We start from the raw sequence: 27,037 nt of genomic DNA on the forward strand, positions 1-27,037 counted from the left end.
CAGGGCTTGAATGTTCTGTAAGGAAAACTGAAGCTGCAATTTTTATTTTCTAAAATAAAATTGTAAGCATTCAATAAAACAGTAAACTCATTCTAAATAAGCTCAAATATATTAAGCTTTTATCTTTGTGACTATGACTGACAGTAGACAGACTACTCTAAATACACCAAAGATGTTCTATTCCAAAAACCTAAGATATTACAGTGGTAGTAATTTGTGTTAATCTCTCCAACTAACATTGTTAAACAGATCAAAGCTCTACAAAACTAAGGCCTATCTCAGTAAAAGCTCATCGAAGTAACATCACTCAGTTACTGCCCTGAAGACCACTGACACACAAGTTTTTGTGGGAGACAGCTGAAGTATTTACACACATTGATTTTGCAGCATGCATTTACATTTCACAAGGTTAATTTCTTAAAATGTCTTCTAATTCCACTATGTGCTATTGCTTTTGCAAAGAGTCATTCTCATGAAGGCATAATTTGAAGTGCAGAATGTCTCAAATGAATTTGCTTAATCATCCAGTGAAATTTCAATTAGCCAGTTTAAGAAATCCTTATACATAGAACAGTCACTAAAACAATAAAACAGGGGTTTCTCTTCACAGGATGTTTATAGCACCTTTGGGTGCTGTAATTGCTGGTGCCAATCTGAACAATTCCAAGTATTTAATTTTTTTAATTAATTCTTTTAATTAAAAATTTAATTAAACAAATCCAAGTAATTAAATCATTATTTACACAAAATTTGGTGGAGAGAGGGTTTGCTTTTTTGGTTGGGGTATAGGTTTTTGGTTGATGTTTGAAGTACTGCTTTTTGGGTAGTTTTTTCTTAAAACAATGCCTCTGACCATCCAATTTTCACACATGTTGCACACAAAGAGTATCAATACACCTCAATTTAAAGAGGCACTGAAAAAGTACCTGATTCACTTTCATGCATGCAGTCTGAGCTGGGCTCTTACTTGTACTGCTAACATATCACACTTCACTATAGCACTCTGTCACTAAGCAAAGAAACTCCCCTTATAAAACACATCATAAGCCAATTTAAATTAATCCCTGATATTTAAATAAAACTTTCCAAAGAATACAGCCACTCTGCAACTAGAACCTGTCAGCAGAATGTGGATCTTGATGGGTGCTCTATTAAAACTCCCTATCAAATAGATGAATCAACCCCCTTTTCAAAGTTAAATTCACCATTTAACTTTTTTTAAAAGCATGAAAGAACAAGTTTACCTAGTCAGTAAATTAATTTCTGCCTCAATTTCTGCAATGTCATAACAAAAACACTATTCAAATGTTCACAGAATCAAAGAATGAGCAGGTAATCTGCAAATCTGTTGCTTCTGACTCGAACATTTATGGAAACTACTGCCACAGGGGTAAGCCTTGTTAGCACTGTAACATTAAAGAAACCAGTTCAGAAGTGCTCTCAACCCACTAGAGGGAGACAAATGATTGCAAAAGTATCATTTGCAAACCCTGCTCTCTACAGAAACCTACAAAACCTGTGTTCACAAAACTGAAGGGTTGCAGAGTGTTGAAGGAGTGACTGATGAAAGACTGACACAATAACTATGGCACATTTCCCTTGTTCAGCACAGTAATATTGTATCTTAAAGCAGCAGGCAAGTGCGCTGCTGCCAGAGAGCTCATACACAGTTTAAGAATATGCAAAACTGAGAACACAAGAGCAAAAAGCATGAGCTCTTTTTATTTCATAGAATCACAGAATCATTTGAGTTGGAAAAGACCTTTAAGATCAAGTCCAACCATTAACGTACCACAGCCAAGTCCACCACTAAACCACATCCCGAAGGTATATATTTTTAGATTCATAATGTACAATATGAGATTAGAAGTATTTGTATTATTATTTTCTAGATAAAAACACGCTAAGATTTTGTTAGTCAATGTTCTGTTGGTTTGTTTTTTTTTTTAATAAAATATATTCAGATAAAAGCAGCTTACTAATGTGATTCAACATACCTGAGGACGTACCACTGAAGAAGTTATCTCAGTAGGGAACAATATGAAAAGTTGAAATGTTGAAAACAACTTAGAACAATTCTGGTGACCGTGTACAATATGTCACCTTCTTAAGTAAAATCATCATAGTGCGTAATTACATCATTATTTTAACAGTTATATTAGTAGAGTTGCAAACTGTATGTACAGCATGACTCAAAGTATGCTATCAGGGAACATCATCCTAGTTAAATTAACTCTGAAACACTAAACAGAAGGTTTTAAGAAAAAGATGTGACCTTTCTGGAACAGTTCCAGTAATTTCACATTTACTCTGAACTCCTATACAGGAGAGTGGCACATTAAGTTAAACCTTCACACCATGTAAGAGCTAATTCAGTGTCATCTGGGGAGGAAAAAAAAAATAAAAGTAGTCTAGGAATGGTTTAGCAAGCATGAAAATATTCCTACAGAGGAATATTGCAACTGTTTTCCTGCAACTGCAACTACAGACCCTTTCAGAAGACTCAAAAGTGAGTGCATGTTGGAAAGATTTACTTATCCCCTCCCTAACCTGGTCTTCTCAGAAGAACTACATTCTGCATTAAGCAGCCACTGGCTACAAGAAAAAATAAGCTAAAAGAAATAAAAGACTGAATTTGTCCCAGGTTCTACAATATCATATGCTTTGCCAAGGTGGAGTGATTAACACAAGTTAATGGTAATAATCATAGCATATGAGCATGCACAATAGACAGTGGAGCTGGAGAGCACATTCCATCTTAGCACACTGACTAGCAGAGAGCTGTGTGTCTTGCATGTACTCTTTCCTGTGATGGTGATTACAACCTGATAAAACTATGTCTGCAGAACCATTTATGTGTTGAACACAAATTAAAATTACAGTTTGTTGGGTTTTTTTTTATAGACTGCTGTATTTTTAAGAGAAAAGCTAAAAGTACATCAATCGTTTCCTAGTATTTTTCCCAAACAGCCTCTAAAGGACCACTTACAAAACATCCCAAATAGGCAAAAAAGCAGACAAAGACAATAGTTCTGCTGCCCAGAATTCTATGAGACTAACTAGGTAGGGAAGAGATATCAAGTAATTGAGAGTGGGAGAAAAGACTAATTGGGATATAGCTGTGACACTGTCAACAACTATCCTGTCTATATTAAGACATCAATATTGCTACAGATATTTCTCAGTGATCCAAACTACTCCAAACTATTCCTGATCTATTTATGAAAGGACTGATAAAAAGCAATACAAAGATGAACATAGCCTAAAGGCATAGGAATAAACAATAAAAAGGGGATTTTAAGAGAACTATGTTTTTAACAAAACATTTTCATATCATAAACTCAAAATTAATCTACCTTCTAAATGCTACACTACACAGCAAGATAACCAAAGTACTATGAGCTCTAACCACACCATCCATATTCTGTTCAGTTCTACAATAAAAATACAAGTTAGCTTAATAATGTATTTGATCAAAAGATAAAGACATGAACTCAGATACCCATATTATTTGCTCCAAAGAAACTGTGTAAGACTTTCAGAAAAGGGGCAGACTGATGAGCATTTTGTATGAAGAGTTTCATAGCTCCAGGGCCCTCTTATCACAATACAAATGGTAATAACCAAATAGTAGTTGCCAGTACATTAGCAGCCTAAGCAGCTCTGTACTCCATGAGAATCAAATGCATGTGTTTAATATAGACAGATCCACTTCCTTTGCTCATATAATTTCGGCTTTTTAAATACAGTATTTTGTACTACTGTGGTTTTAGAGAGCTCTTTTCTGTGCACTTCATGATGGAAGTACTTGCAAAAAGGAAAAGTATGTTAAGAAATTGTGAATAAGTTAAATGCAGCTTAGCATTATCTTTGCAGAAATAAAGATTGCTATCACTTCAGTTTCCTCAAACTACAAAGGTAATGATATATAGTGTTTACAATAATTGTATTTTCTCATATGGGCTATTTCGTTTTATTGCTTTTTCTTTCTATAGTACATTGAAAGATTTTTTTTAATATAACTCCAAATAGTTAAACCTTTGCCCAAGTTAAACATTTTTTAAGATAAAAAGTGGAGTTGATAAATTAAAAATTTGTATCTACTTCTGTATCAAAAGTTTAGTGACTAAAGAGGAGAAATAAAAGCCCACAGAAACATTTAGTTATAATAACTATTCTGGAACTTAAAAGGCAACAAAACCCAACAAGCCAAACCAAATCAACCTAGCTCACAGTAAGTAAGCTGTTAAATTAAATAAACATATATGTATGTATTGATTAGTTAGCATTTCAAGGTTATCCCTTATAGTCCCTTATAGTCCCTGATATCCCTTATATCCCTTATATATTAAAAAAAAAAATCCAAGTTAACGTATTGTTTAGGCTTGTTGCCAATAACAATTATTCACATCACATGGAACCAACCAGGTTAGCTGGGGGGTTGCAGGGAGCAGTTTTGGAGAGTTTGTTCTGCTCGTTGGTTGCAGGGTGAGGGATTTTTGGGGGTTTTTGTTTCTTTTTTAAATAAACATAAGGAAAATAAAACCTAGTTACTGTAATCCAACTGTGTACTGCATAACTGCTGTTCAGGAATCTTTAAATCAATCCATTAACACATTGTATGCGTTCCCAACAAAGATAAATCATATAATCCCTGACCCCCCACTGTATTTCATGTATTGGGGTAGGGCGGCAAGAAGATAGAAGGGATCTTTAAGACTAGAAAGCTTAGAGAAAGTGACATATAAAGTATTGTTTACTGAACTTCCTAATGATGAAAAAGTGAACTCACTGCACCCGATTCAGTAGATGCTTGTTCAATTTTCTAGAGTAACAACTTACATTCTGCTTATGCATATAAACAAACAAGATATTTTCCAATTCAGAAGACTTGTTGTTTTTTTCAAACAAGAACAGAGAATAGAACATAAAAGATTTAAACTTTTTACTGTCTTGTTTTACAAGAAAAAAAATAATTGCATTAGCTAGAAAACTTCCATAGTATTCTAGACATGTGTAGATCTGCATCAGCCTCAGATTAGGTATCTACATATAGCTCCACTAAGTATAATTGAGAAGTTTTTCACACTGCCTCACCACTTCAAAATACAAGGCCAAAACAAGCAAACAAAAAACCCCCAAACATTCCTGAAAAAGAATTTTAATTGCTAAGATCTAGTATCTTAAAGGCAAAATTATTTTTGATTATTTAAATCCACAGTAAAATGTGAGAAAGTATCAAGACATTTTTGGTCCTACCCAGCCTAAATGTATTCATCAAATTAAAACATTTTCTTAATAAGAACCTCTAGTGACAATGAAAGATATCTGTAGCTCAGATTTATTCACCAAGCTTATGATTCTGCAAATCCATGAAACACACACTTTTACGTATCCAATTTTGCCTCATTGATTTAAGCTAGTTCTCCCCTGTACTTGACATTAAAATCATTCTTTTATAGGAAAATCTTTTTTCTAAACAAGACCTTATCCCTTCTTTTTTCCTTACCCAACTTTCTAGTTCATTTCACTATGACTGCTCAAAAGTAAACTGCAAAGTTTCAACAGTTTCAAATTCCCTCAACAAATTCCTATTAAAGGTGTATCACGCAGAACTGTTGACATATACATACTAGTACTCAGAAATAGCCTATTAACTGCTGTCCACAGCTAAATTATATAGGCTTCATTACTTCAAATTTGTCCATGTCACCACCTCCCTCCCACATGTTTTTAATCTTCTCCTAAAAGTTGTTTTTTTAAAAAAGCAGCAGTTTAAAAATAATTTGGTCCAACTTTTTTTGTGCCTTTTTTATTATATTCGAGTTTACCCTTACCATATGTAGAGTTGCAAATTAAGTTTGCTTTGGTTTAGACTAAATTTAAATTTTCACTATCAATTAACACTGTAAACTGATTTTTAAGTTTGTTCTTCTTTTCCCTTTGAAAAACTTCAGAACTTGCAAAGCCTTTCAGAGACGTGACTAGTTACTTTTCACTCTTGGTATACTCTGGCAGTAGCATTCTTTGTTAAACCTTGATCTTTGACTTTAATACCAGAGGTTTTTACCATTTTCAATACCCTTAATGGGAGGTTTTTGAAAGCCTTCCTCCATTTTAAGTTAACATAAGCGAACTTTAAACTATCAACGAATTCCACTACAAATTCCACAGTTAAATGTCAAACATCTGGTAACAGTTGTAATCGATTATCTTACCAAGCCTGGTACCAAAAGCCTTAAATATTTTAACCATTTTACGACATAAAAGGAATAGTGGCAGGAGGTTAATAGCAACTGACCTATTCTAGTGTAAATGTCTATCTAACTACTGAGGGGTTTTGATAGCCGATTTTCACACAGTTTAACTGGTTCTTGAAAAAGGAGGATTACAGACATTATGAGTCAGCTTTAATCAGTTAAACAACTAACCTTTTGCTCTGTTTGCAGTTGGTCGTATCTTTGCTTTTCATGGTTAAGTTCTTTTTCCAGTCTTTCTACTTGATCTCTGAGTTCTGCTGTTTCCTTTTCCAGAACGGAAGTTACCTTTAATAGCTCTTCTTTTTCTTTTATTATTTTTTCAATTTTAAACTGTAAAAACAAAAACATCAGGGTTTGGTAATTTTTCTCCCCTTCATTTCTATGCATTAAGTGGCAACAAATAAATCCAGTGTTTAAGTAGAAGTATGTCTTCTGGCTCAGCTATTTTACTGTTTTCCTGTTATTCCCAAATTCTTGAAGCTTCATTCCTTTAACTAAACAGTACTACATTACCATTAGATAGCACACTTTGCTGTGCTTTAATTTATACTCAGGTCTTAGCTCCTTAAGTGAAGTGCCTCTACTGCTCCCAAGTGACAGCAGCTATGGAAGAGTAATTATGACAGCTTGGCAAAATAAATGGTTGCTGAGTGTAGAGATAAACACACCCTCTCAAGTGATGTTTCAGGAATCTCACAAAAAATAGAACAGGAAGAGACACACAGCCAAAAGTAAAGACCGGCACATAAACTGCAACCGTCAATACTGAAACGGGGCTTACAAGATGGGTAGAGACTTTTTAGCAGGACTTGTTGCCACAGGATATGGGGGTAGTGGTTTTAAACTAAAAGAGGGGAGATTTAGACCAGATATAAGAAAGTAATTTTTTATTATGAGAGTGGTGAAATACTGGCACAGGTTGCCCAGAGAGGAGGCAGAGGCCCCACCCCTGGAAACATACTAGGTCACACTGGTCGGGGCTCTGGTCAACCTAATCTACTTGAAAGTGTCCCTGCTCATTATAGGGAGGTTGGACTTAATGACCTTTAAGGTCCCTTCTGACCCAAACCACCCTGCGATTCTATCAACCAAGACAATCAAAAACACTTGAAAAATTCTATTTCATTCATTTTAGTACTATGAGTACATATCTGAAAAGCAAAAATATCCCAGCTGTACTCCTATACTAAGTCTCTTATCCCTAAATTTTGAAAACTGTAAATAGAATGCATGTATATGCCTAGACACAACTGAAAAAAGGATAAAAGGTCTGAGAGCAAGGCAAGGAAACTACTGAGCAATTTTCCAATAAGCAACTGATACAATCAAGTTACTTTGGTGGTAGGCTTTTTTGTTTGTTTAGGTTTCATTAGTTTTCAGCCCACAAAATATCAAATGGAAACATCTTGACTCTGGATGTAAGCATACAAGCCTAACCACATCCATCTAGCAAAGAACACTGATTAAATAAAACAAGAGCTATTCTAACATACTTAGGCACGTGCAATTATTCAGCTTTGTTTCCAAGGCTCTTGTGCACGAATAGAAGTATACTGGTTCTGTAACGTATGTCCTTAAAACAGGCACTGCCTCACAGGGGTATCTTCACTCCTCCAGTGTGCTGGAGAGCACAGATGTGAGAGATGGGCAACTACCCTCTTACGGTTTCCCAGTCTTTGCTTAGTGCTGTACCATACTTGTAATCAGTTTTAAATCTTTACTCATTTAACCTGCAAATGTTCTGAACTCCAATCAAATACTGGAGAGAAGACAAAAATACGTACATTACACATACATACATAGATTTTTTCATCTTTGTTTGCTCTTCAATACCTGTGAACGTATGCATGTGTGTGTATATGTATATATTAAAAAAAGAAGAAAACATTTAAGAATTGTTGCATCAAACCTCAAGAAGTCCAGCTTTTGTGGTCACCACTAACATATCAGAATTTCCTTCATCCTCCATAGTTAGCAATTCTTCAACAGGGGAAGAGGTACGGAACTGGAAAGGTGTGCTCGCTCCACGGATTTCTCCTTTATGAGTCACGTAACAAAACTGGTAAAATTCTCCATCGTCATTTGGTAGATAATATCCTATCGAAATAAATTCATATTTGAAGCAGCGTTCTACACAATATACAACTCTCTATTACGAAACAGATCATCCGATCATATCTGCATTGCTAATTTCATTTCATTACCTCAGTAAGGCACAGATAAACCATCCAAACAGGAGAAAAGTAACCTTATTTAGTAACTTTCATCCCCCAACAATTGCTCCTGGCTTTTAAGACAAACACCATATCAGTGTCAGGTGATAGGTGCTCTATGTACACATTACTTTACACACGTTAGGTAATAACTGCTGTTTATATCTTTATGAAATAGAATCATTAGCAATCAGATGCCCTGAAGCTGGATCAGGACAACATTACTACATAACTGTTGTACAATTACAGAACAAAGAGTATGCAAGGTAAAAAATAAATCCTCTTTCTTGTAGCAAAGTACTACTGCATGATGCTAGCAAATATTGCAGAAAAAAATTCTGTATGACTATTCAGTGGAACTGTTGCCCACTAAAGCTTCAACATTAAGCTCCTTACATCACCTGGATTCATGTCGCAACATTTGTGGATGTTAAACAATTGTTTCCAGAACGAATGAAATTTTTACCTTTATTAATAAAATCAAGAAACTATATCTTACCCCATTTAATGGTAAGAAAACCAACCGGCTTTATTCAGAACACTTAATTATCAGATATGCTAGCCAGACTGAGTCTGATACTAGCATAATAAATCCTCACCCAATGTTCGTTCCAGCAGGTGAGGTCATCCATTTCTGTTCATATTTCACTACAATTCAATCTGCTCTTTTTCTAACATCATCATTATTTCTATTCACCAACTTCTATTTCAGATACCTGGAAGACTTCCCAGTACTCTTAGCTACATTTTCTACAAATGGTAAAACATTACAGATGCTATAGAGACAGCACTTGTATCAAGTACTTCATGTTTCCATAAGTCTTATACTTTATTAACTGTAGTTTAATAAGGAATAGTATCTTAATTTCAAAACTTCAGGATTCTGCTTTTGGACCTGACTACACCTTCCTGAATAATACTGCAGTTCAGTTTACCTGATTCAATGCATAAATAAGGTGACGCTATACAGAAACAAGTTCAGAACAATCAACTTTGCAGCTCCAGAAAGTTTTAATACTGATTCAGACAATCTGATTTTAAAACTACTTAAAGGGTTTTTTCTTGTATCTAACATGTACTAAAGAGAACAGATCCCTTATTATTTTCTTCCAGCATACCTACTTATCATTAAAAAATAAATAAATATTTAAAGCATGCTGCACAGCACCTACTATTTACCTCAGCTAATTAAGCTCCTGTAAGCTCTACTGAGCTAATCTCAGCAGCACTAAAATGCCTTGCCAAACACAACTGTGAGCCTGTCTGAATGGAGATTAAATCTGGCAGTCCTATAAAAGTGAAGGACTGTCAGCATGGAATGTAACAGATGGGACAGAGTTACCTGCTCTCTTCATGTGTGGCAAAACTTTAAAATACAAAGTTCTCATAACGGCATGTACAGTTCTAGGTTTCTAGGTCACTTTTTATTTTCAGTCTAACCTAATTTCATGCATTCAGTGAATCCTGGTAACTAAAAGAAACTAATGACCTCCTTCTAGTTCCTACAGAACACACATACTTTTCACAGATTTCAAGGTTGTAAAATGGGCAGATCACATGGATATCATAGAATATTTTGGGTTGGAAGGGACCTTAAAGATCATCCAGTTCCAACCCCCTGCCATGAACAGGGGCACCTTCCACTAGACCAGGTTGCTCAAAGGCCCATCCAACCTGGCCTTGAACACTGCCAGGGATAGGGCAGCCACAGCTTCACTGGGCAACCTGTGCCAGTGTAATCACCATCCTTACAGTAGAGGATTTCTTTCCAGTATCTAATCTAAACCTCCCCTCTTTCAGCTTGAAACCATTACCTCTGCCCTATCGCTACATACCCTTGTAAAAAGTCCCTCTCCAACTGTCTTGTAAGCCTCCTTTTCTCCCCTGAAAAGCTGCTGTAAGATCTCCTTGGAGATTTCTCCAGGATACGATCATCATTGAAAGTAACAGAAAAAAAAACTTGGCATAAAAGAAAGAACAGAGCACTCATCCAAACTACCACTATTTGCAGCTAGTATATGCAGCTTTAACAAGACAACAAGTAACACAGTACTCATCTCAGGCTTAAATTACTATTTTTTCTATATATCTTAAGCAATAAACACACACACATACATACAATGAATAAAGCCAACACCAGGAAGTAAAAAAGATCGTAAGATTGTACATAAAATTCTGCTAGTAAGCAGGAAAGCATTAAGCAAGTTTAATGGAGGTGCTCTTTTTATGTTCAACTTCAAATGCATATAGATTTCTGAAGCTCATAATGTTCTCTCTGTGGCAGGAAGTTCTGCATGTTATTTGCATTATACAAGTATCATCTCTATCTCAGTTTTCAGCCTGTCACTGGTAGCTTACACTGATGGTTCCTGTTTTTTAAAATATGAACACTAGATAAACTCATGCCACAGGTAATTGAATTTAGAGATACTGGTCATTTCCCATTATTTTCCTTTCCCAGGCTGACAAATCTAGCAGAATTTCTGAAGTTCACCTAGTCCAGTTTCCCATTCAAGAGACTGTTGTCAGCACCAGTCTGAGACTACAGTGGCTGTGTCTAAGAAAGTGTGTGGAATTCCCATTCTTCCAAACCAGGGATATCTGCTCAAGTGCTCCACTACTCCACCTTAGTAAAAAAGTTCTTCCTAATGTCAGACATAAACCTCCCAGGCCACAACCCATGGCCACTGCCTCTTTATATTTAACGAGAAGAGTGTGGCAACTCCACACCTTTATACAGAACCCATTTCTTAATTCTTCTCTTCCTTGTTGTGCTTTGTTCATTTATTTTAATAGATCTTTTTTGAGATTGTGAGGGGAAAGGAGGGGTTCTGATCTCCCACACAGTGTGGAAATAGTGGTTATACTATAGATTTGCATGGCGGTGTAACATTTTTGTTTGTTCTTTATTCTTTTCTTAAAAAGAGGAGCCATTTTCATCAATTCCTTACTGTCAAAAGGTCCTCTGCAACTCTGCCTAATCTCAGCTTTCACCAAACCATCACCTACATTATTTATTATTTGATGACTATCACTTTATATTAAGAAGGATTTTAAAGTCCAAAAACTAAAGACAACATAGACACAGTGTGATAAGAGATGCCCAGATTAAAAAGCCCTGCTGATTGCTCAAAGTCACCTTCTGTATTTTAATAATTTCCAACAACACTTCTCTATCAGTCATGAATATTGTTCATTACTATGTAAAAAACACATACTAAGTCACATATTTTCCCTTAAGACTTCTCTGGCATCTGAAATAAGACTGAATGTCACATAGTGAAGTGTGAAAATTCTCTTCAATTTCTGTTTATAAAATTCGAGAACTCTCAACCCTCAGCATTGTAATGAAGAGATAAATAATTTAAAAGCTGGTTAGGCTGGAAAATACTGGTAGATACTGCTTTATATTCACCTTGAAAGGTCAGCACGCAGTTAACAGTTGATCCTTCCACATAATTTTCTGGCATAGGTGACCAAAGAAATGTATAATAATCTCTTGCAGTATTCCAACCAACCTAAAGTAAAATAAACAAACAAAAAAAAAAGAATGAAAAGAAAAGGAAAAACATTCAGCAGATGAATTTGTTACACACAGATAAGATACTATGGTCTGTCCTCTACAACATAGTCTAATATGCATATTTCTGCTTTAACATGCAATAAAAAGATTCTTAATGTTTACAAATCAGGAATATTTTAACAAGCATGTCAAAGATTTAGCATGAATTTTATTAAGCTTGTTACCTAAGTCAATAAATGGGCCTAAGGCAATAAAATGGTCTATATAAATTAAAACAGCAGACAGTTTTTACTATATGTTAAACTACTACTTGGTACATTTTTTCTTTCTATAAAGATACACATTACTACATCAAAAAGATTAATTCTGAAGTTTATAGTGAGATTTTCTTAGTGTAAGTTCTGCCAAGGGTGATTATTTTGTATGCACACTATAACAGGTCCATCAGAAAACACAGAGCAAGAATAAAAAAAACACAGCTTTCTCTTCAACTGAAAAGGCCAAGTTTGACAAGGCTAAACTAGCATTTTTGGACAACTTCTGCAATACTGAACACCTGGATTTCCCTGGAATGCTAACTCTTACTTACATATACACTGTGTCTGCAAGAGAAAAAAATCTGCATGAAAACCCGAGCTAAGTTGGTGCAGTCCTTCCACTAATTTCAGTAAACATATGCTTTCAGACTTTTCACAAGAGTTCAGTTCTGTACAATAAGAAATGCTATCCTCTGAAGAAACATATTCCAACAAGCTTGAAATACACACATCCAAACCTGAAACCCAAAGCAACTACTGTAAAGCAATAAAAAACTCCAGTAGCATTTTGCTCACAGTTAAAAACACAAATATATTAACATCTTTATTTCTTAGACAAAGAGCACATAAAACTTACATGACGCAACTTCTCTAAACCAACAGAAAAAAAAATTACCCATGTTATAAGAAGAAGTAGAAATAACGTCATTGCTAACCTGGTATTCATCACATTCTTCCCCATTTACCTACATTTAATTCTCCCAACCCCACTGATGTCAACCAACAGATTAATAATCCAGAAACCAAGTCCTACTTTCACCTTCTCAACCCATATTTTTAAGCCAAAAACATTATTAAACATGTCTCCTACAAAAATGTCATATCCAGATTGCTACTATGTACAAACAAAATGTTACTCAAACATCCCCCCTTTATTTAATTCTCCCTCCATAAATGGAAAGTTTTAATAGGCCATTACAGAGTAATCCATTCATGATATTCCTATTCCTTGCTTTTGAGCAAAAAGGCTTATTTCAATTAGGACATCATAAATTACTTCTTAGTCATATAAACCAACTCTGCAGTGGAAATGATGAAGTCTGGTAAAGGCTAAGATGTCTAACACCAGGTACTATGCAATTTGGCTGGGTAAGTAGGGACAATCAATTGTCCTCAATACTCATACCAAACAGGTTTACCTTCTACTAACGAATATGCATATAGTCATGATGAAAGTTTCTTCTTTATTGCCCCACACATACAAGCCCTTTCTTACTGAAAGGCCACACAGGGCAGTTAGCTTCCCCATATATGCATTTCACTCACAGTATGGCTCCGTAAAAATCACTAGAATTAGCTGACTAGAAAAATAAATGGGGAGTGGGGGGGGAAAGAATAAAATTTGTGTGCCTGTCTGTATGCCAATAATGTGTTATCAAATACATTACTGAAGAAAAATAACAAACATTTTCTTCTACTGTATCTCATGTAACTCTCATCTGGTCCATCTTAAAAGGAATATAAGCTTTTCTAAGAAGAAAGCTCTGCCTTACAACTGCAGAGTGTTTACAATCCAAAAATTATTTCAAACTTCTTTTAGAATTTCTTGAGTTTCATCTATGAGATGAACATGGAAAACTTTTCTATTTTTCTATTTTGCTCCATTTCGTTCTTTTTGTAATGCCTCAGTAAAGTCAACTCAACCTTAGGAGAGAGTGCTTTAGAGAAACACCACTATAAGGAAAGCTCACTTGGCATTGTGTTCTTTGGCCTCAGAAAGCTATTATGCAACTAGGAGAACAGCAGTGTTCATTCTGCTGCATTAATAGGTTTCACCTATCTACACAGCACATATACTTACACTGGCAGATCAAAGAAGCAAACCCAGGAAATACTGGTTTAGCTGAACCAACTGAGGCATAACCAATAAGCCTTTATTGTAAACATGTAATATGACCCAATTGAAAAAAAAGAATTAAAAAAAAAGCCATGCCACACCACAACCCAACCAGAAAACTCTGCAGAATAAAAAATATGCCCTTTTTGTAATTCTGCAAGTAAATTACATAGTTTAGAAAGTAATTTAGCAAAGTACCCCAAGTACTGCAAAAAGACAATAAGCTACTCTGAAAGAAGAAAAATCACAGATGGTACGCAAGGCTTTGGACACACATTACACAATATATAAATCAGTGATAAGTCAACAGCTTTTACATATTTCACATGGTAAGAAACAGCTACTTTGACCCAAATCACAGGAAACACAGGTGTCTAAGCAAAATGCAACTGGGCCCAGTATCCTAGGAAGTGATTTTTTCACAGCAGACTTGGTTTGTGCCAGAACCCTGAGGCCAAATAACATTAGTTAAAAGTCACAGTAGTGCTAGTGTTACTGTAGCCCATCACAGCCTACTACAGGCAACTACAAGTAACAAGTTTCTCTAAGTCAGTTAATAGATGGAAAAAACTACTACCTAGGAGCAGAGGAGCTCATACAGGGCAAAATTACTCATAGTTTACTGTTAACATTGACATGCCACTCATGCAATATACTTTTGAATGCATACACTGTCATCAAATAGCAGTATCTAGATGCAAATTCTGAAAGAATCAAACTATTTAAAAAATTAGAACATGGACATCAGGAAAAATACTCAAAGTATTAAGCACACTTCAGTAATATTAAAGCATAGACATTTCAAAGTAAGTAAAAAAAAGTCAAAGCTACAACCTTGTTTTCTTTAGGATGTCTGTAGTCACCTTACATTATTTGCAACTTTGACTTACCCAAGTCCAAGCCATTTAAGACTTCACTTCAGACACGACCTCGCTATTCACACTGAGATAAAAATGTGTTATATAGCAGAAGCCCTAAAGCTGTAACGTTTTGGGGTAGAACAAGGTACTCTAGACTCTTTATAAAAGGCTGTAATCTTAAGATGTTCTCTTGTGCTCAGACCTGAAGAAGTTCATCTCTGCAGAATGTTACAAACACATACAGGCAATCTTTTAACTTGGGCTATTGAGAACATATGGCATTTGTTGCAATATCAAGGTATTATCTATCTCAAAGTTCAGAGGAATATGTCAAAATGACATTGACAGAGTGCCTAGACTATTGGATCAACTTTCTCTCCTATTAGGTATAAATCAAAATAAATATAGAAACAATATGAACTCTCTAAAAGAAAATCTGTTACATATGTAAATGATTGTCAAAGGAAATACTACGACAGATCAAAGAGCAACAAACTTACTTCTTCCTTTAAGAGATAAGCATGAAAATGTATTAAAAAAGGTGGCATTTAAGCGAAATATTTGTTTACCATCACATGAGAACTATAAATTGGCACAATCTTTTACTTCAAAATTGTTTACCAGCTACTGATGATTTTGTTATGCCAATTCTGTCTCTGACTACGCAAATCTACCATGGCAACTATTTTTAGAAAATTACACTTGGAATTATAGGTCAAAATTGCTTGTCAGAGGAAACATCATGTAAACCCAGATTATCCTTCACCTAGTACAGAAACAGTGAACAATACTGCCATTAATTTCTTTATCTCTAAGAAAAATATTATCTCAGTTATTTATGATGTGTCTTTCCAAAGAAGGTAAATCAGAAACCCACAAATCACTCTAGTTTGTGGATAGGAACTCTCAAAATATTTCCCAATTCCCATAATTCTATTCCTAACTCTTTTAACAACAGAAGTATGGGGCAGTACACATTCCTCTATCATGCCCTGCTGTGCAGTGATAATTCCATGCCAGAAAAGCTGTAATTCTCTATGCATGTGGTCAGTAACAAATCCAGATTTTGTGCTGTACTTTATTAACATGATTTGCATAATTGGAAGTAATTGTATCTTGAAAAAAACTGAAAATAATCTACAACAAAAATCATTATATTGGAAAGACTCACACAAGTTGTACTGTTATTTGCAGTCCAAAGGAGATTAAATAACCCAGACTACTACATAAAAACATTTATATTGTCCTGATAAAGCACAACTACCAAGCTATTTCTTACGTGAATCAAATTCACTGTTAAATTATAACACAAAATTTTTTCCCCACAGACAATTTTGAGGTTTGCTATAAATCAGTGCATTGAAAAGTCAGAAATGAAGTTACATGTAGATACAGGTACTGCACCAATGCACAAACAGTAGCTCAGGTGTGACCTTCTAAATACAGAGTACTCTCTCAGGGCAAGCAGGCACTTCTTGTGTTCAAGTAAGTTACTAAGAATCTTCCCAACCATGGTTATTCAGTTTTTCCAAATGTTAATCTACTGGAACATCAGATCATGATTTTCAAGTTGTCAATATAATAAATGTGTACATTAAGAGATTAAAAGATTTCTTCTCTAAGGATACATTGAGGCAGTCAGTACTAACTTGACAACATCTTAGAAGAATGGCAATACAGATTACTTGGGAAAAAAAACCAAATAGAACCAAGGAACAGAAAAGTTCCAGTGGAACAGATAGCTAATTACACAGCAAGACCAAAGTCATTAGCTTTCCATATGCAAGATTACCTGCTGCTATCACACGTCTTTCCAGCATGCTGGCCTCGGCAAAATTAAATCTCCAGAAAATCCCCCACAAACACCCACACCTCTGACACTACTCTCTTTAACCACCATCTTTACTATGCCTGTAACATTCTTCCCTTCTGCCTTTGAGATGTAGTAAACCTGCCCCTCTTATATACTGAACATCTGACACACCTGTTTGCACACATATGCCCTAGACAGAGTGGTAAGCACTGCTGCCTAAAGGCCAAGCAGATTTTTCAAACACTTCCACAAATCAGAAAAAAACAAAACAAAACAAAAAGTCACGTAGCCATATGATTATTTCACTTCATTGTGAAATAAAAGTCACAAGATACAGATTTCCCCATCTGGACATTAGGCTTACCTACCAGACAGACCATTTTTGCAACCAGATGTAGTGCACATATTAATTATTTTTCCTCATTTCAAAGCTTTAGATTTTGATTAGTCTAAGGGTCTCCCCAGATTTTGATCAATCAGAGAGAAGCAGAAAAAAAAAGGGAACACTGGTCTTCAATCATTCTGGAGTACAGCTCTCCTGTGAAATCAATCAAGAATGATGAGCCTTCTCCCCTCTAACTCCACATTAGGAACTATCAGGTTCTTCTGCACAGAAACCCTCGCCAAAGGAAAAGCTGATCTCAAATTCTAGTTCCCATAAAAATGCATGAAGAGGGACTCAAGCTCCAGATGCCTATGACAACTACTAGACAGGTACTTATCTGTAAAACTGACTTATTTTTTTTTTCCTTAGTAACAAGCAAGGACATAAGTGATTGAGATCTTTTGGAACTTGATTACACATGAGCCTCCAGAATGTCAGAAAAGCAAAAATAGCAGCAATGAAAGATAACAGATTTGAAGACCAAGTCAAAACTTGGTTTTAAGTTTCCTATAGGAGACAATGAAGAAAATGAAAGATGAATATATGCAAAAAGAATAAAAACAATGCATATTCAGAACTTCTGTTGTGAAAAGTAACATAACCTTCATTATTATACTTCCCATCCCTCCAAGCTTCTGCAAAAGGTCCAATCCCAAAAGTAGAGTATGTGTTTGGACACCTCATTTGTAAGCAAACTAGTATATCCAGAATAATTCTCCTATATGCAACATTGCCCTTTCAGTCTGGGTTTGTGTTTTTCTAAACAACAGAAAATCAGAATCATAGAATGGTTAAGACTGGAAAAGACCTTAAAGACCATCTAGTTCCAACCCCCCTGCCATGGCAGAGCATGAGACTCACAAAGTCCTCAGTCAGAGTAAACATTACTGAGCAGCAACTGAAAACATTGGTGTTATCAGCACTGCTCCCAGGCTGAAAGTCAAAACACAGCACTGTACCAGCTACTAAGGAGAAAAATTGACTGCTACTGCTAAACACAGGACACTTGGTAAGAGGTTTAAGCCTACAGCCACCACGACCATGACATGCCATACACTCACAACATTTAGCAACTTAAATCACGTGGGAAGCAACATAAAACATTTGATCAACAGTATGCACAGAGAAGTTGGTAGAAACTTAAGTTTTATAATAAGACTGATATAATGATAAGCAAAATGAAATTCTGCAATAAATACATAACTGAATAAATAACAGTAAAACACATAAAAAGAAATTCTTAAAAGCAATTTATGGCTCTTATGAAGAACTCAATTTCTAACATCACCTTTTCTATGTAAGCTGCGCAACACTAACAGCAACTACAACAATCACAAATGCAAATGTACATGGAATAAAAAGACTCTATTATACATGTAGTACATACTACATAAACATTTTAAAATTCATAAACTAGAAATTAAGAGTCAGTATACAAAACTAGGTTTTGCTTCTGGTACTATTAGCTCCACTTACAAAGGAAACAAACTGACAAACCAAACCTTTAAAAGCTGCTCTTCAGAATAGAATTCTCAAAAGATTTTAAAAAGCTTTAATTGTCATCCCACATTAAGCAACCACACCAATAAAGCAGGTGTAGCCTTTCTCACACGAACTTCCTAGCTCACTCATTTTCATCACAGTGATGCCAGCAGAGCTGCCCATTGCAACACACAGTGATCAAGCTGAGGAACCAAGCCAGTTGTAAAGTAAAATGGTAAAAGTTGGAGGAGCAGGAGCTCTGTTTTTCTGGCAGATCACTTCCCTGATCCATTTCACTGTGCAGCTGCATTAAAAAGCCAGACTGCCAAAACAAACAGGGTAATACAAGGATACAAATAATCTGTATCTACTCAAAACATCACTGCTGCTGAAGAAATTTACTTAGACTTGCAACCTAAATAAGAGCCATTCACTTTAAAAAAGTACCTATCAATTTTGGTTAGTTCAATAAAAATTTCTTAGCTAACCAGTTGAGTAAACACAGGACAAAATACAGCTGAAGTCACTGCCTCTTAAAATGGAACAGAAGTCTATATCATAACCAAAAACAACACAATACTCACCAAGGGAAAAGAGGTGAGGGGGACAGAAAGGGAATCAGTTGTTCCATACTTATTTTCTATACTAATCTGGAATTACCACTGCATTTTTTTTGCCTGGAAGTTTTTTGTTTCTTTTTAAACTAGACACCTTTTCCCTCAGTTCAGTATTCACTATTACAACACTAGTAACTTTCTGTGCAATTCCAGGCAAAGGTTAAGCGACACCAAGTTAAACAGGTTTGTTTTCTATGCAATTTTTTCACCTCAGAAAAACAAGGTGGACTTCTATTCCTTCTACATGACTGGTCAGTGAATTGGTGCTTTGAGTTCTTTCATGGAAGCCTTGCTTTCCTTGCATACTATGCCAACACAGAAGCCATTAATTACTGTTCTCACAATTAGTAAAGATTTGTCTTTTTTTTTTTTTTTATAAATGCTGAAAATCACTTTACTAAGCATGCATCACATCCAAGGTAAATGATAAAAACTATGCTTGTTTCAACAGCTTTCCAGCCACCTCCAGCTAGTTTGTTGATTGTCCAGGAACAATTAGTTCTCTAGAAGCCACTCACTTTTACACTCAGATAACCATATAGTACAACTTCTGTCTATTGCCTATCCCAAGATTATATTTTCACAATTCAGTTTACTGTAAAGATTACTCATACATATACATATTTGCAAACACAGATGCAGCTGGACAGCTGGCTCCATCTAACTCACTGCACTATAATAAGACAGCATATTCATAATTCTTACTCTCAGGATGACATCATCACAGAAAGAAAACAATTTTCATCCTTTTTTCATCTCTCAATGCTTCCTTCCCTTGCGATGTCAAGAATCAGGTGAACTGGAAATTCAGTTGGGGAACTCCATTTAAAAAAAAAAAAAAAAAACAACCAAAACATCCAGTTCCAAAATGCTGGTCTTAACCTCAATCAATTCCCTGATTTGATTCATCATACAAGAGCTTGATTCACATAAAGGAGAGGAAGCACAGGAATTAAACCACCCTGCATAAAAGGTGTTTCTTTCAGCAATAGTACTACCTTGTGCCAGCTCAGCATGATCCTCAAATAACTGCCAAAACTGCATTACCTACCACTGCTAAAGTGGAGTAAAAACTCAGACCTCAGTAGTTTGAGAAATCCAACATCACAGTCAAGATTAAATCAAAGATACCTGTCCATTGTATACAGCATTTCATATAGTCACTGAAAAACTATTTTATGCTCTTAAGTTTCCCTAATTGGTATTTTTAGGGTCCTGCCTCCCCCACTGAGATAAACAAAGCCACAACATTTACTTCTCAATTTAAATAACTTCAAAATGCTTATATGTAATATGAACAGCAACCTCATAAAAAAAAATCTTCATCAAAACTTTAAATTTCATTAATGTCATTAACATTCAAGTGTGCTCACACTGTCAAACCTTTGCAGATAATCAAGACATATATCCACACATTTTATAAACTTCCCACCAATGTGCCTGTTTGTGAGTTAAAGCCTCCCCCACACAACTTACTGACTGTACAGTCATTGCCCATAGGATTGAAAATGATTCTGCTTTGTTATTTAGAATGAAGTACTTTTACTTTGCAGAAAAGTAACTCATCTTGAACATAGACTAAGAATCCAATGGTAACCTGCAGATTATAATGAAGTCAAACATTTGCATTCTTAAAACAGCAGACAGTTCTAAAGAGAAAGGTCCTTCAGTACCGAGATAGTCCATTGCCTCTCTCTCCTCCCCATTACCAAAGCACCACTTCTTTAAAGCCTGGATCAAAACTTCCATCAATCATTCAAGTAAGGAATTTAAGCATCTTCTACTAGGAGCTACATTGACAAAGAAACATGGATCAAGGTCCTAAACAGAAGCAGTTCTAAGAAGTAATCAATTTGTATTCCCAAAAATTGAGCTTTATCAACCTTTACAAATAACTCCAAGTAACTTAGATGTGGCCTTACCTCTCATCCTTTTTTCAAGGGTCTGTTTCAAATAATTTTATAGTCATTTATACTGTTCAGCCCGTTCTAGCAACAAAAAATGAGTCAGGGACCTATGTCAGGATACCTCCAGATTAGCTTTTGTTCCTTCCACATACATTTCACTGTTACTGCAGCTCATGCTCTTCATATAGTGCTGTTCTCCATGTCAATCTGTGCCCACGTCTCCCAAAATCATCTCCATTTAACTCTGCACAACACCACCACATGACACTTTCCCTTAACTTCAGCAGCCTTAAAGTGTTCTCATTCCTCTAATTTTGATATCTTTTCTGAGCTTTGTTACAAAAGCTCCCAGTCTGACAGCAGGTATACAATACATCACCTAAGTGATGCTGCACTTCATTTTATGAGAGAGCTTTTACTGGTTTGGGTTTTTTCTTCATTTTTTTTTTTAACTGGTAAGAGAGAAGACAGTAAACATTTGAGAAACAGCAACAGAACAAGCTTGACTTACCTTGAAAATACCAACCCAGTCTTTCTGATGAGGATGGATAAATTGGGTCAGAGTGTAGTGACATTCAAGGTGTGTGTTCGGAAGGTAACTTTTTGCAACATTTTGAAAAATCACATGTGCAAAATTGGAAGTCTGCAAAGTGTTAGCTGAAGATGGCACTTCTTGAAAGGATGACATGATTGATCTGTAACAAAATTGTAGAAGTTGATACTTCAATATAGTGTGAAAATTAGTTAAGTCACAAAAATTAATCTATTTGAAATATACAAGACAGAGAAACCTAACAATTAGTTCCTCTGTTGTGAAAACAGATAGCTATAGACTCAGTCCTCTGAAGTGTACTGCCTCAGCATCACTCCAAAACAATGACCTCTCAGAATAAAAGGGCAGTCATTCAGCAATGACATCAAGATGGAGAGAAAGCATTGCTTAGCTGAACACCCTCAGTATTATACCTCAAATACAGTGGCAGAAAGTGGGAAATTAAAGCAGTGGTGTGAAAACAAAGCAGGGTTCTAAATTAATTAAATATTCTCAATACTTCTGGAAGTGGCAGGGAAGGAGAAATAAAGCTCCATAGTTTCCCTACTTTGAACTTTTCTCAGAATCTGCACGGCTCAGTGCTTTACACAATATTTTTATAGATAAAGTTTTTCTTCTTCAAATCAGAATTCTCTTACTTCTGTTTATCAGACCGTAGGCATCTTTCACTGTTCTCACTGTAACCCATATGCTCCCAGCCCTGCATGTTTAGCCGCCTTACCATAAACAATAGACTTCATTGATAGTGGGAACATTTAGGTATGCATGCAGTTTGACAGATTAACACTAATCAGTCAGACCACAAAAGCTTTTAATCATGCTTTCCATTCATCACCTCATGCAGGACACATCATGCTAAAAATTACAGCAATGCAAAATGCTTCACAAGCAGAACAACACCCCTTCCCTGGATTGAGCATTATCTGCTAAAAATACAAGACAGGCAATTGAGAAGTTTCAAGTATCTGATTTCAATGTACAATCACAAGTTTGTCAACGTGTTTCGTATTAGGAGCATCAGGGCCTTATATATCTAACACATTTCTAGAAAGATAAGCCATTCTATTCTTGCATCTACTATTAAACGTCATTTTATACTGACCAAGCAAATTCACACCTTGAATGAGGGAACTACCAAGTATGTGACATAAGAATTTCCATTAAAAGATACACATGAAAACCAATCCCAAAAAGAGCCACTGCAGGCCTTAAGAAGTTCACAGATTAAAAGGCTGTCCATGTATTTCCTGTAGCCTTTTAAAGTTTCTTTTCATCACTTAAAAAGCAAGCAGCAAAGAGCTCGTATTTTCTGAAATAAAATGCACTCTGAATTAAACAGGTATACATCATTCAAAACAAAGAAAAGGTAAGTAAGGTTTAGACCCTCAATGTTTTCAGCTTACTACTATCCAATTTTGTGTAACATATGAAGTACGCATGGGCAGTCATTATATTATTTTGATGTATCAGATGTTAGATGAAAGCAGTTTTGTGCCCTGAACACCAGCAACATGAGAAAATTCCAACGTTGTAAAGATTAGCATATATAAAGGACAAAACCAAGAAATTACATGAACCAGAAACTGTGTAAAGAGCAAAAGACAGATTTTTAGAGACAACAGGGTATATATAAATCCCATCTGTTATCCAGCTTCAGAGTCCAGAAGACTGTAGGAAATGTTACAGCATAGTAAAACCCTGAAAACTCCCACACCTCTCAAAACAGAGGATTACATTTAAGACATCTCTCCAATCCACTCTGAACTATAACTGCTATGAAGCAGCAGTTTATACAATTCTAGAAGAAATACAATAGCCCTTTTTTATTATTTTTAATAAATAAAGCCAAATATTGACATGAAACAGTTTCAGTTTTCATTACCCACGGTAAGTACAAAAAAAATAAAAAGTTAATTATAAGAGTTAATAACAATAAAGTTAGTAACAAAACCAACTGAATTTAATTTTTTAATAGGAGCATTTTTAAAAATTTATAGTTTATTCTAAAAACATATTAGAAAAAAAGAAAAAACACTAAAAACACTACCGAAAAGCCCCCCCCCCAAAAAAAAAAAAAACAAAACACAACATTCCTCTCTGCACACCGGTTGCCAGCTACCACAGCCAAGTACTGGCCTTAGTGAAACCAGTAAAGGGAGGCTGGTTTCCAAGCCCAAAACAGAACTATTCACTAATATGAACTTGTGCAGACCAGCAGAATCATCTGGGATTACTGTTCCCCGGCAGGAAAATCCCCGGGGCTTAGGTGAAGCTGCGATCTACTTACAGTTCAAGGATAGTTTAGGGGATGCTGGGTGCTTGTTTACTTAGATCACAGATCCCTGTTGGGAAATAGGACAGGAGGAGGAAGAGCTACGATTCGGCTTCGTTACTGACATGACAAGCGATTTTCTCGGGGAGGTTAACTGAAGCTTCTAGTTTTATACACCGCAAACGACTAGAGGAGGAAAAGCTCGTCGGGCAGGAAAGACAAACGCAGCGCAGGACGAGCCACGCCGCCCTAGCCAGCTCCTCCAGCTGCGGCCTCAGCGGGACAGGGCGCATTTAAAACCCCCGGCCCTAGCTGCACTGCCTCTCCTCACCCCGCCGGGCAAGCCTAGGCCCTTCCCTACTCTAAACTCCGCTCCGCAGCGGCCGGCGCAGCCTCACCTGACCTCCGCGGATCACCTTTGCTCCGGGCCTTCGCAGGGCACACTCCACCCCGAGGGGGAGGGAAGCCCCACCGCCTCCCACATCTAGGCCGCCCGGGTCCCTCGCAACGGCCGCCGCTTCCCCCCTTTTTCCCCTCCCGACTACGGCCGGCCCAAGACAACCAGGAGCCGGGCGGGGACTCGGCTTCCCAGTGGCGCAGAACTGAAGGCCACGGCCTAACGGCCCCGCCCGCCCCAGGAACCGCAGCAGGCCGGCAAGAAACGGGGTGCCAGGCTTGCCCGTCCCACCCAGCCAGGCCTGGGACGAAGAAGGCCTCTTACCTAGACAGACGCGGCGAGCGCCGGGGACATCAACATGGGGCCTCCACCATCAGCGCTGGACAACCCCGCCCGCTCACGTCACTTCCAGCCCGGCCCTGCCCATATGAGGGCGGGCCGCCGGCCGGGAATGGGGCTGGAGCTGCGGCCGAAGAGATCCGCCTGCATAGGCCCTACCTGCGTAAGGCACTTCAAGGCCTTCGAACCCTCCCACAGCCGCACACGTTCAGGAGAGGCAAGAGCGTAAGGCCGGGGCTAAATTCGCAGCGTGTGCGGAGCCGTGCAGCTGTTACCGCCGTAACGTGGATCTGTCCCGTATCACACTGACCTCCCTTCATGTCTGTTATTGCAACATTACCTCTGTAATACCCTAATTTAACCGTAAAATGGTTTGGGTTGGAAGGAACCTTACAGACCAGCTGGTTCCAGCTCCTTGCCATGGGCAGGGACAAAGCACTCCTTGGTCCCATTTCCAGAACACAGCTTGTAAATTGACACCATTAATCTCCCAGCCTTTTCGGGTCTTCCCAGGCTGACAGAGGGGTGAGATAAGAGTGGCAGTAAATGTTTACACACAGTTTTCCTGCTTGCATACGTTGGCAGATGGCCATGAGAGTACACAACCTCATAAATACACTGACTCGACTTGGGTTTTATCCAAAGTCGAGTCATAGATTGCTTACCAGGGTATTGGGATTGAGTAACAACAGTGATGAGTAACTGTTACTGGTATGCGGGCCTTCTCCCAGTACACTCAGCCTTGGCTACTACCACAAACTGCCTTCAAGATCACATTTACCTCTCTGCTACTACTGTTCATCACGTTTCTATATATATTTTCAACAAACAGGTTATATGGAGTGACATTATTAGAATTAATATTATAGAACATTACAGAATTAATTACTAGAATTATTCATTTGGGTTTTTGACAAGTTCACCAGGTTTTCATGGTGAATCCTGGAAGAAATGAAATCATAGAAACATTAAAGCAGAGAAACTGTCCTTTTAAGTAAATTGAAGTTATTCATTATACTTGCTTCTGGTTTGTGCTTCTTGTTTCTAAAACAACCTTATGTCATCGTGTATCACAGGTTACTAAGTAATCTTTCTATCTTTCTATTTGTATACACAACAAATAATCTCTGATATCATCCATATATTTAATTTTCCCTGAAAAGCAAAAAATTCCCTGCATTGTACTAGTAGATCACTTTAGAAGATGCAAGAAGTGTATGTGCAACACTCTCTCCTGTAGGACCAGATCAATTTTTGCAGTGGAAAATGAAACTAGTACCTTAATCAGAGAAGCAATAAGTATTTCTGAGGAGGTGGGAAGAGCTATTTCCTCTTATCTCTATCCTCCATTTCTGTGCCTCTCTGCTCTTTGCTCTGTATGACATGATAAAATGCTGCCATAAGAGTCACAAGACACTTCTCACATGAGCTGGGACTTGGGAAGAACTTGGAGGTTATGGTCACTAGCTGGGCAGTATCAATGCTGGTGAGACTAAGTAATTTTGCTTTCATTTAGCACCATGATAATGCTAGTTTAGGGGAATATAAAGAGAAGTTTGAAATTGTTCATTGGCCACTACGAAGGTTTTTACAGTGAATGCCTGGAAAAAAAAACTGTTTCCCAATTTAAAAAACAACCAAATTGACCCCAGTTCTGAGTTTTTAAAGAAACCTGAGGTGTTTCCATGCTCAGTTCATAAATACTTATTCCATTAAAAGAGTTAGTTATGGTTTAGTTGTAATTCAGTATTTAGTTATTTATTTCTACTGCTTAATATCTATGTAAGATGTAAAACAAACTACATAGGCCTGTTGTCATATATATTGTATAAATATTAGGACAAATTAGAATAATCTTGTATTTTTTGTATTTATGTTAACAATGTTCAAGAAAAAAATATTTTTAAACTCTATATCTTAACCACATATTTATAGTGGTTATAATATAGATAATATTAACATGCTTCAATTACTCAAGAACATTTCTTACTGGAATAAGTGTGTGATGTATCAAGTGCTCTCATGTGTGTATTTGTATTCTAAGCTTAAATGCCAGTCTTAGCCCTCCGGAATTCATAGCTATGCTACAAAAAATGGTGAATAGCCTTTTTTAAGTTTGTTATTGTCCCTTTGAGAAATGAAGTACTTCACCCAAATGGACAAGCTGTGCACTGTGATTCCAGGATCAACAATCAATATGCTTGTACTGCTACAAACAAAGATTTGAGTCAAGAAAAATGTGACTAGAACTGGTGAAAATTG

The 27,037-nt window shown here is 36.7% G+C and overlaps 1 protein-coding gene across 4 annotated transcripts in view; it reads right to left on the minus strand.

Annotated features, from left to right (window-relative positions):
- The window catches only part of TAX1BP1 (Tax1 binding protein 1), a 53,548-nt gene extending 28,699 nt beyond the window's left edge, over positions 1 to 24,849 (minus strand). For 3 of the 4 annotated variants that reach the window (XM_031044981.2, XM_031044982.2, XM_005144435.4), the window contains exons 1-5: positions 24,761 to 24,849; positions 21,726 to 21,909; positions 11,889 to 11,991; positions 8,170 to 8,357; positions 6,432 to 6,590 (exon numbers count right to left, since the gene is read on the minus strand). In XM_031044981.2, the coding sequence (XP_030900841.2) occupies positions 6,432 to 6,590; positions 8,170 to 8,357; positions 11,889 to 11,991; positions 21,726 to 21,902 (627 nt within the window). In that variant the 5' untranslated portion in view covers positions 21,903 to 21,909; positions 24,761 to 24,849. Of the gene's footprint in view, positions 1 to 6,431; positions 6,591 to 8,169; positions 8,358 to 11,888; positions 11,992 to 21,725; positions 21,910 to 24,437; positions 24,459 to 24,760 lie in introns of those variants that run through there. The other variant, XM_031044980.2, reaches the window with a different exon arrangement.
- Between the last annotated feature and the right edge of the window lie 2,188 nt (positions 24,850 to 27,037).

The sequence above is a fragment of the Melopsittacus undulatus genome, chromosome 1, assembly GCF_012275295.1.
Source record: "Melopsittacus undulatus isolate bMelUnd1 chromosome 1, bMelUnd1.mat.Z, whole genome shotgun sequence".
NCBI classification, from domain to species: Eukaryota; Metazoa; Chordata; class Aves; order Psittaciformes; family Psittaculidae; genus Melopsittacus; species Melopsittacus undulatus.